The 11629-nt window shown below is 40.1% G+C and overlaps 2 protein-coding genes across 3 annotated transcripts; one reads left to right on the forward strand and one right to left on the reverse strand.

The window, feature by feature from the left end:
• Positions 1-825: 825 nt before the first annotated feature.
• Positions 826-1657, forward strand: LOC121238432. 2 transcript variants are annotated; one of them, XM_041135287.1, is made up of 2 exons: positions 826-943; positions 1084-1657. In XM_041135287.1, the coding sequence occupies exon 2, from the start codon at positions 1096-1098 to the stop codon at positions 1495-1497; it is 402 nt and encodes a 133-aa protein (XP_040991221.1). In that variant the 5' UTR covers positions 826-943; positions 1084-1095; the 3' UTR covers positions 1498-1657. The 2 variants fall into 2 exon arrangements, with proteins under 2 accessions (XP_040991221.1, XP_040991215.1); XM_041135281.1 differs by having other exon boundaries at positions 1088-1657.
• Positions 1658-10474: 8817 nt separating this feature from the next.
• Positions 10475-10885, reverse strand: LOC121237469. The gene has a single exon (XM_041134243.1). It carries the CDS (start codon positions 10883-10885, stop codon positions 10475-10477), a length of 411 nt encoding a protein of 136 aa, XP_040990177.1.
• Between the last annotated feature and the right edge of the window lie 744 nt (positions 10886-11629).

The following is an 11629-nucleotide window of genomic DNA, read 5'->3' on the forward strand; positions in this document are numbered from 1 at the left end:
GCAAACGTGCATTACACGTTGCGCCTCCACTAGCATCATCTAAAAGCACTGATCTGGATATTTGAATCAATTTCTTTATAAAAATCATTAGCGTAACTATTTTTATATGTTTCACCAAACAACCACATATTACTGTGACGTTCAAGTCCCACAGTACTACTCATGGATTAATGGAAAACTAAGTATGATAAAATTGAATGAGTATGGTAAAAATATTTGTTCCTTTACTAATTATAAATTAATTATGGAATAGAGCCAATTTATAATAATTTAAATTAGCTTCGATTATAACCTTATAAATTAGCCTTTTTAGAGTACTATATATATATATATATATATATAATAATTAATCTAGTTGTGATCGTTCGGAATTTTCTTTTTTTATATCTTATAAGTCATGTGGAAGCCTTATCCATTGTTGCAATACTGTAACTATTAAGTTTATAAACATTAACAACAGTGAGAATATATATAAATATAATTAATATATATTTTTAAATATATATATTTAATCAAGTGAAAAGAAATGCGCTTGTAATTATTGCTTGCGGGAAACTATTGATCAGTAGTACTTATACTTCATCGGTCGACAATCTCACTTGATTTTGAACCCAACAACGAAAGTAGTATGATGCACCACTAATTATTAAACCGTTGAATATTAACAATAAAATCCAATATAATTATGAATTTTAGTCTATCTATTTCTTTGGTGGCTACAGGGACTCCCAATGGTGCCACCATTGTGAAACACACCCAACCCCCCACCCCCCACCCCGCCATGCACTGCACCCTTGCTTTTTTAGTGCTTTGATATATCACCCAACATGCTCTCTCCTTGATCAAATGCAAAGAAAAGCCTATAAATTGTAAGTTTTGTCATCTATTTCTTCATTGATTCGTAAACCATCTTCTAGCAGATCTAAGAGGCTGTAGCCTGCAGGTATATATGTAGTATTGTAACCCCAGTTTCAGTGCTACTATTGAAGTTCATCGTTTACTTTGTTTTGTTTTTTTTTTTTTTTTTTTAGCAATCATCGGTCTCATTGCTAACCTCCTGCATGTTTTCGTATGTTTTGGAAGATAGATTGATTCATGACCATGAAGACCTTACTTCTACTCTTTGTTGCATTCCTCCTGATCTTAGCAACTCTGCAGACCAATGCAGAAACTCATGTACTGACAGTGCAGGCCGCCAATTACCATCGGCTCTCAAGGACTGAATCCACCCCTGGTCGAAAGCTTAACGCTGGTGCTAGTCATGACAGTGTCAACAGCGACGTCGTTGCCGCAAGCGCGGAGACTACAGCGGTCTCCAACAGTGATACGGCCGATACAGATGATCACGAGGCGAACCCAAGCTATCGCGGAAACATCAATGGAACTAATTCTCCTTCATCCAGTAGTACTGATACTCACCGTTATTATTCAGATGATCGCAAACCCCCAGAAGCTAATTATCGAACCAGGAGAAGGGAGCTAAATATTTGTGCATAAATAAAACAAATATGGGGTGGCTTAATGCAATAAATTAATTATATAAGCGGAACCGACGTGTTAGACGTAGCAGGCATACAGCCAAAGCACAAGCATGCATGTCCAAGATGAAGTACTTTCAGTTTCCTTTTATGTAATTTTGCGCAACGTACAGACTTCTAGCTTGCGTGCAAAGTGCAAACTATATATATGTGTATATATATATATATGTTGTGAAATATTATAGCTTCTTTGAAATGAAGGAATCATGCATGCATATGGCTAGCATGCATGCTTCATGTACCGCATCATTTGCAACCGTGTGGAGTGAAGATTATACATCACAGGAAACCAAAACTGTAGTACTAGTCTTCATTGGAAAGAAATCAGCTAGCCTAACTTCCTGACTTATTTGGCAGATGTGTCCAGATAGGATGAACATGATCTAGCTAGCTAGGCTTTGCGGAATAGTAAAGGAACGTTAATTCATCGTAGAAAGAGATGGTAAGAATAGGGGGTTTTTTTTATTTTTTATTTTTTTTATTTTTAATTACTGGAGGAGGTTTGGGAGTCCTCATAATGATGAACGTCGAGTAGAGAGAAAAGGAGAGCATTCACTACGCTAGGTTTGCAGACTTGGAATTAAACGCGTGTGGATACATGACAATGGATCATAACATGCACTATCAAAATGGCATGTGCGTATGTACGTACTAAAATTAAATAAGAAAAATTACTCAGTAGACTTACATGATCACACGTCTTTTTTATTTTTTATAAAAGTGACCGACCTCAGACTGAGTTGGAAACAGACACATAGCTAGAGTACTCTTTTGTATATTGCTAAGTTTAGTTGTTTTGTTTTATCGGAATGCATGTTATTTTCGCAATATTCTTGGGATAGAAGAAATATCAACCATAAAGATTGCTAATGTATAAAATCAACGTAAATCTTTTACATATCCTAGTATTCTTGGGATGGAATACTCATTACAAGAAAAATGGTCTTTTGCGGCGATTTTGATGTCGTTGCGGACTTTTAACATCAAGTTTCGAAATTGGTCTATTGTAGCGATTTTTTAGCTTTTTGCGACGAACAAATTCACCGCAATATAAAAACACATAATCAATTAGTTGAGAAATGGCCTTTTGTAGTGATTTTTCACGGAAAAATTAGCTGCAAAATGTGAAAAACTTGTTCTGGCGATAAGTGGCCTGATGGAATTGGTGTTTTTTACAAGCAAATTACTCAGGTGCCAAAACATAATGCACCAAAATGCCCTTTCCCCCCAAAAATGCCCTTTCGCATTTCTTGCGTCTTGAGAAATCCCGCCTACGTTGCCCTCTCTAGTCTCTCGTCGCCCAACACCGAGTGATCTTTGAAATCACCGTCGCCATCGCTGTCCCTCTCGTCACCCAGCACCCAGTCTTTGAAATCACTGTCACAGACTTACTTCCACCCTCCCCCTCCCTTCGAAGCATTTCTTTCCTCCCCCTCATCAGAGTCTTCAAAGCCTTAGCCCAATCTCTAACCCCACCTTGAAATCCATTGAACAAATATGCAATCTTATTGAACTGCTGTTAAACTACATGTGCCTAAGATGTAACTAGTTTCCATGTTCAGGTTTTATTGTTGTTATGATAAACTACAATCAAATTTTAACTTTATTTCTTAACTTGCTAGAAGGCTTATGCAGGATCACAAACATTGCAGAGTATCATTTTATTGAACCTTGTTTCAATAGGCTCACATTTTTCTTACTTAGTGAGTTTTTTGGTTGGTTGCTTATTCTGTTTTTCTAGTTATTTATCAAACTTATGTGTTCTTATTTATCCACTTGCTTCTGACAGTTGAGATTGGTTGGTAGCATGTTTTGGTTCGATGTCAAATGTACTAAACAAAAAGTTTTCAAGTACTACAAATTTTATCAAACTCCCTCCCACCTTATTATGCTTGGGTAGGCAAAATATATGCTATAAAATTTACATACGCATAAACTTAAGAAAATTTCCTTAAACCTGATATGTTTTGTGGGAGGTAACTGGGCAAGTTTTGGATTGTTGAGCTTTTGAAATATCCTTAAACCTGATATTAAGTCCTTAAGGTTGATGTTTTGGGTTATCTAGTGTCCATGTCCCTTTTTTCACAAATAAGGGGCAGCTATGCTTGAACGAAAGTAGGCATTTAGCTGATCATATAGGTTCTAATGTCATAACATCGGCTCAGGTAAGTTTTATTTATTTTCTTCAAATTAGAGAGGTGATGTGAAAATGTCAGCTACATGCTTAGAATTGTTAAATGCTCATAACCAAGTTTGGGTTGCTGCTCATAGTTGTATAATTTTTTATTTATTTTAACGAATGACTGAGGAACACTTGTGTTTGGTTTGTGCTTTTTGGTCTAACGTTCTCCATTATCTGTCTCTGCTATTGTTGTTCTGCTATGTAGAAGACTGGCTCTTACCATTGTTGTGGTTGTCATGCTCTTTTTGGCATTTCTTGGATTTTTCAAGTCTTTTGTGATTTTATTGAGTAGAAGAAGAATATTCTCATCATATGACTTATTATAATATACATATATTATATATAAGGGCCTCTAATATGAAGTATAGCTTGGGTATAGTCCATCAAGATTAATTTTGTGGAATTTTTTTCTTAATTTTGTGAAATATCTTTTCCGGTGAGTAAAATTTACTGGAAATATTTTTTTCGTATATTAAACTTATTTCCGATGATCATATATCATTGGAAATACATTTTACCGACAATCTTTAAAGTATTTGCGGTGAGCATTATTTGCCTCAAAGAGTTTTCCCAACGATTTAATTATGTCTTTCGAATAGATCTCCTCATTAGCGGCGATTTATTAACTTTTTACAATGACTATAATTCGCCGCAAAAGGTTTTTCGGCGATTTAATAAGCAAACCGAATGGGTATTTATAGCGTTTTATTAGGAATTTGTGGCAAAAAAAAAAAAAAATACCAGAAAGGATAACCTTTTAGCAATGATATTTGGCTTCCATTGGGGTAGATCAGAAGTGGGGAGATAATACTGGCGAACATGCAGCAATGTGTAAATCATTGGAAAAAGTCAATAGTAGCAATTTATAGGACTTTTTCCAACAAAAATAATCGCTGCGAAAAGTGACTTCCCTTGTAGTGACTTCTAATTTACTAGTTCCTCAATTACATACTAATATATCCTAGCCAGCTGGCCTGTTCAGACCTTAACTATCAGGGTATCAACCTAACTTACACAAATCCACCTCGCAAGCATAATGGCTCATTTGGTGACCTGGAAAGCTCCACCACAGCGACAGAAGTTTCAAGAAAATCACATTCTGTTAGTGACATGAGCTAGTGCATTTTGTTATCAACAAATTGTGTAACAAGTTTTTATTCTCTACATTTTATTCCCTTCTCGAGTGTATATACGCCTCAGCTTTTGTCTATAAAAGCAAACCAATACAATGTAATCTGATATAGAAGAAATACAAATGGAGTTTAGAATGCCTTCTTCCTTCTCTTATTTATTTCTCACACGGTATCAGAGCTGCTGACTAGCAGTCTCTTGATCCATCATATATTTTTCTTTTTCAATGGCCATAAAACCTAGGAAGTCCCCTGTGCCTCCTACCTCCATCTCCTCCTTCTCTCATGTAGTCACCATAAAGCTTAACCTAGATAATTACTTGTCATGGTGAGTTCAAATCTCAACCTATCTTTGAGGTCATGACCTCTTTTCTTACATTGATGGCACACAAACTCCACCTCCTACTGTAACACCCAGATTCCACTATGAAACCCAAGCCTAGACCAGATGGAAGCCTAGCCTTCAAGAGAAACCGACACCTTTTTGGGTAAGCTTTCTCCCTTTCAATTTTGTTTTTTTTTTTTTTCTTTTATGGACCCAGATGGTTACTCCTCTTATCTCTTTCCATTTAGTTTTTTTTTTCACACCTCCGAATCCCTCTCCACCTTGAGTACCACCTCCCCACGCCTCTATAATTATTTTTTCTCTCCCAACAAACTCTTTGTATCCATATCATTCAAGCTCTCGGTTCTCTCTCTCAAAGTCTCTCTTGTTTCATTGCAAATCTACATGCAGTCACCGTTACTTGGGTCTTCACGCACTGCTACAACACCGCCAGCCTCCCTGCATGCTCGTCCTTCACTCTCATGCACCATCATCAGTAACAGATGGTGCTGGACATCAAGACTCCGCTGTCAGAAGCAGCCCCGTTGCACTCTTCACAAGAGTCGCACATGCAACCACCGTAAGCCACCCCAAAGCAATTCCCCATGCACGTTCAACAACTTCAAGCCTCTGCGTTGCAATCTCCTCTCTCTGACCACCACCGTACCAGCCATCGAAACCTTGGATGAGTGTGCCCTATTGCACCACGCCGAAATAGGGGAGGTTCTTCCCCACTGTAACACACAACCACCACCCTCACCGAGAACTCCATCACGTTGAGACCCCACAGAAACCGCCGGCAAAATTTTCCCGTCACCCCCTATTCACCGCCCCACAGAAACGGCCTTCGGCCTAGTTCTCCCCTTTTGTCCCACAGGAGGTACACTGTTCTGACAGTTTGAGACTGAACCGCTCTTGCTTGTTGATATCATAGGGAAGGTAAGTGTTGGGTCAAGCTGGCGCTGATCCCACTCTTTGTTGCGGTAGAGGTCTGGGTAAGTTGTTTGGGCTGCTAGGGGGCATGACCTGCTCTCCATAGCGGGAGGGGTAGAGCAGCCTTCAGCCTAACTCTCCCCTTTCGTCCCGTGGGAGGTACGTTGTTCAGGCAGTTTGAGACTAGATCGGCTCCCGCCTATTGACTCTTGCAAGGAAGGTAAGTCTTTGTCTTCAGGCCGCCAAGGGCTGATCCGCACTCCGCTCATAAGGCAACCTTTTGGCCTACCTTTCCCTTTGATTTCCCGTAGGGGAGATAACTTATGCTTTAGCTCTGGACGTAGCATTCTTTAGCTAGGGTCTGTTTGCCTTGAATTTGTCCCACTCTGTGGGGATTCAAGAACTTCATCTTGAGGTGGTAGGTCGACGTGACAGCCCGCAAGTTGTTAAGGGTGGGCCTTCTGATGATGGCGTTGTACGACGATGGGCTTCTCACTACTAGGAAGTCGATCATGATTGAGGCTGTGCAGGGGGTGTTGGCAGCGAGGACCAATAGTGTGATGGTTCTCACATGATGAACCATATTCTTGGAGAAGCCTTTCAACGGCATGGGGGTTGGGTATAGCCAGGCCACATCTATTCTCATTCTGGTGAAGGCCGCTCAGAATAGGATATCCACAAAACTCCTATTGTTAATTAGGATTCTTCGGGTGGTAAAGTTGGCGACTAGCATAATCACCACCAGCACATCGTCATGGGGGTACAGGACCCCCTCCTCGTCAGCCTTCGCAAAGAAGATGACCGGGGTCAGCTCATCTCTTTGGTGCTTGGCGGGATGGTACTTTGCTGAGTACACCATGTGGTACTGCGTCGGCCTGGCGTGTGCTTTTTTACTTGAGGAGGAAGTGCCCCCACCTGCAAATCCTCCCATTATGGTTTGGATTTTCCCGAGTGGAGGTCCCCCCCATGGTGGGAAACGGGGCATATCTTGTTGCGGCCCCCGCACTGGTGGTCATCACCGGGAGCTTCCTTCCCTCTTGCATCGATCGGATCGATCTACGCTCCATTCCCTCAACCTCCCCTTTCTTTCCTGCTCCAGTTTCCAGGCAGGGAGATAACGTTACCTCATCCGCTTGGCATGCTCCCTTCTCCATTTTCCCTTGTTGGGAGAAGCAATCCTTGGTATTATGCAAGGTAGACCTATGGTATGTGCAGTAGTGGCGTGCAATACCTTGGTCATCATCTTCGCGAGCGGCGGAGGTTTGGCCTGATGGTGAATGTAGGCTGGTTGAACTGAGGTCTTGGTCCCCTTGTCGGAGTTTCCTCCCTCCTTTTGTCTTAAGAACTCTTCTTAGGCTTCTTGTGGGCCTTAGCCCTCGAAGTGTTTCATATGCCTTTGGACCAAGTTCCAACAATTCAAGTCTTCAAAACTTGGGCATGCGAAAATAGAGAAGAAGACAACTGGGAGAGGGTAGCCTTGGGGCCTGGGAGTCTTTAATACCAAAGTTAGTAAAGTCTCTTGGAAGTTTGTAAATAAGTAAGAGAGTCTAGGGATCAGAGAGCGTTTCTCATACTTGGGACTTGCTATTTATACCATGAGTCTGGGGGGAACAGATTGTGTTTGCCCCCATGAAGTCTATGTCCTTCGTATTGTTTCTTTTGTCAGAGTCATTTAATGCGTCGAGGCTTTACGATGGCGTCACTAATGTGGCGTATTGTTCAGGTAGTGGTGCCATTAATGCGGCGTGATTTTCCGATTTGCCTCACCCTGCTAGCATCCTTGGTGGTCCGTGGAAGACCAGTCGATGTCTTCCATGTCAGAGGATCGAGGGTCCCCCTTAGATTTCGCCCATTACACGGACAGACACTTAAGGGCTAGACATTGTTCGAGGGGTCTCCAGGTTGGCGAGTCTCCTCCTCCTGCTGTACACTCCCTCATGGAAGTTGCATCCAGGAGAGTCTACCTATGGGCTGGGTCGAAGAATCTACTTATTCTGGTATGGGCCTTCGTTTCTTGTTCCCTTAGTCGCCCTTCTCAGACCCGTTAAAACCGGGGGAGGGGGGGGGACCCCTTACTGACATGATTAAGCGAGGCTGTTAATAGCCATGGCCCATATTAATATATATACAAGATCAATTAACTTTAACCCTAAATATTTGAATATCTTAGGATATTTGTCCATGATCATGATGTTGATCATCCAGTAGTAGTACTATATACTGATCATCATCATCACCAAGTGCTGGTAATTATTGCATGCGAGAAATTAATCACATCATCCAACTTACTTATATATAGTTACACAATATAAGCTTATAGCATATATATATATATATTTATATATTATCCATGAGTAATTATTAAACCATTGAACATTAACATTAATGAAGTACTTGTATGAATGCTGGCATAGCCACAGCGTTTCCCAAATTAATTAGTGGTACTGCCACACAGTTTAAGTGACACCCCCACTGCAGTACCCTTTCTTTTTTAGTGCTTTGATACTTTTCTATCTCGAAATTACATGACCATCATCGATCATAATCAGATGCGAAGGAAATGGCTCACCTATATATTGGCCAGCTCCTCTGCCTGCATCCATTCCCGGCCTCATTCCTCCATTAACATCTTCTAGCGCAGATCATCAGAAGGCTAGCTGCAGGTATGTAATTAATCATGTAGTCCTAGTAGTTATAATTACGTGCTAGTTATTAAAGTTCATGATCATTGAGTTTTACTAAACAATAGTACTACGTCTAGTCTTAATACACGCCTACTTAATTAAATCCAGGATTTCGTAGACATATTGATGATCATGAAGACCTTACAGCTTGTTTTCATGAGTATTGTTGCGTTCCTCCTGATCGGCTTAGCAACTCTGAAGATCAGAACCAATGCAGAAAGGGTCCCGGTTGTAGTAGGATCAATACTGGAGGAGAAGCGTAGATCAAAGGTGGGTGGCTCCAACCCTCGGCTTCTAACCGATCGAAAGGGTAACGTAATTGGTGCTAGTACTGATACAAAAGATCATAAAACTGCTGCTGCAAACAAAGTGGATGGCCGAGCCGAAAGGCGCACTGAAACCAAGTCGACAGCGGGCGACAATCATGATATGAATGACGAGGGTGACGAACCAAACCCTAGCTATCATCATGCAGGTGGATGTGGATCATCCACTACAAGTAGTCACCAGCTTGAGAACCCTTGTTGGGTACACAGAAATGGTGTTTATCTTCCAACTCATCGACGTCGTAGGCCTTGGAGAAAACGCAGTAGTGGTAGTACTTTACCAAACAGTTAAGCTTAATTCATGTATGTGAGGATCAGATCGATGCTTCTAATAATTATGTCTAGGTTGTATGGCCTGTGTGTAATCAGTTAATATATATACATAAATGAACTGGGCAGGGACACTTACAATAAATAAATTTTATTCTTCAACAAAAGTTCATTTTATTAGAACTATGTATTAGCTTTTTGTTTTAAAAAAATATTTTTAAAAATTTTCAGAATATCCTTTGCTTTTGACTTATTTTAATGAATTATTAGCGGTTTATTAACAAACTATAATGATCATAGTTAAAACTGCCAGAAGCTATCAAAAGTTTCAAAATTATTAGGTTATTTAATTAATTTGAACTAATTGAGGGCTTTACATGATGATAAGATGGAACATGAGTAAATTTATAGCTAGCTTTTGCCTTGCCTGTAACTAGAAAAGGAAAGCATGCGCATGCTTTGATCAACATTCCGCATCTAAGACTTAATACATGACACACACACACACACACACACACACAAACTACACCAATTTTTTTTTTTTTTAAATGAATAAAACTTTTATTCAACTTAGCTCATCAAAGAATGAATACATGGAGGAATTCCCTCCAGAACAATGCTCTCCTTAGAGAGTTTAAGTGCATTCTGTGCAAGGACATGAGCCATGTTGTTGAATTTTCTAGGAATGTAATTAACAGACCACTTCTGCATCTTGTTCAATATTGTTTTAACATCTCTAATGATCATCCCAGCTGAACTCCACTTGTCTGAAGAGCTTTTAATATCATTCACCACCAGCTGTGCATCTCCCTAAAAAATAACTTGATTCAAGTCAAGCTGCTAACAAAGGATCACTGCTTTAAGTGCAGCAAAAGATTCACCCATATAAGCATCAGGAAACAAGTTGCTCTGTGATCTTAGTGTGGCCACCACTTGACCTTCCCAATCTCGGACTATAACCCCAACTCCCACTTTGCAATGTATTCTATCAATAGCTGCATCCCAGTTGGCTTTGTAAACATTAAAATGTGCTGCTCTCCATTGAAACTCAGTTGGACTAGCAATATCATTCACAACAGCAAGTATCTAAACAGCTTCCTTGTAATTAAGGACAGCTTGATGAGCCAGCTGCACTACTATTTCTGGGGCCAAGAATTTCTCCTCAAAGACCAGACTGTTTCTTCTCCTCCAAAACTGATAAACAATTGCAGCAAAATCTGCAACTTCATCTTCATTTACTGAGAATATGTAAGATAGAATCTCTTTGAAAGATTTCTCCATAACCACTACCTTTCGCAGCCTCTTTGAACAAGATCCCCAAACATCTTGAACTGAAATACATGACCACAAAGCATGAGAGACTGTTTCTGGATCTGTTTTACACACTGTACAAAGTGGTGATTCAACAATCTCCCTCTTGAAAAGGTTCTGATTAGTAGGCAAAGAATCATGACAAGCCCTCCAGATCAACATCTTAACAGCATTAGGGATTTCCATCTTTCGGATCTTAGGCCAAATCCCTAGGCTAGGTGATCTCCTTTTGATGGTTGGCCCTTAGAACTAGCTTCCAGATCTCCAAGTAGGTGATATATATGCACTTTTAACCGATAATTTTTCATCTCCAGATTAGCATTGCAGAGACTAATGGGAATTCTACTGATCAATACTGCTTCTTCCACTTCAAAGACTTCTTTTAGCACAAAGACTTTCCATTCACTGCTATTTTTATCAATTAATCAACTCACAGTGAGCTTTCTTGCAAAATTTTCTTTGGGGACTGAACTTTGAAGGAAGTAGGTCGAGGAATCCATTTATCTTGCCAAATCTTCACCGACTCTCCATTTCCTATACTCCAAAAAAGACCTTTTTTAAGAATCTGTTGAGCTGCCATAAAACTCTCCACAGATAAGATGCATTACTACCTATCTTGCCATTTAGGAAATCTGATCTAGAGAAATACTTAGCCTTTAGAACTCTTGCAGCTAATGAATGAGGCTATTGGATGATTCTTCACCCTTGTTTTGCTAGTCAGGCTATATTAAAATTTTCAGAGTCTCGATAGCCAAGGCCCTCTTCCAATTTTGCCTTGCCTAACTGTTTCGATAGAAGCCAGTGAGTTTTTGATCTATCATTCTTTTGTCCCCACCAGAATTTCTGCATTAGCCTATTAATAGCATTCAGAATGGCCTTATGCAACTTAAAAATGCCCACACAGTAGGTTGGAATGGCCTGGATAACTGA

Source organism: Juglans microcarpa x Juglans regia, chromosome 1D (assembly GCF_004785595.1).
Source record: "Juglans microcarpa x Juglans regia isolate MS1-56 chromosome 1D, Jm3101_v1.0, whole genome shotgun sequence".
NCBI lineage: Eukaryota > Viridiplantae > Streptophyta > Magnoliopsida > Fagales > Juglandaceae > Juglans > Juglans microcarpa x Juglans regia.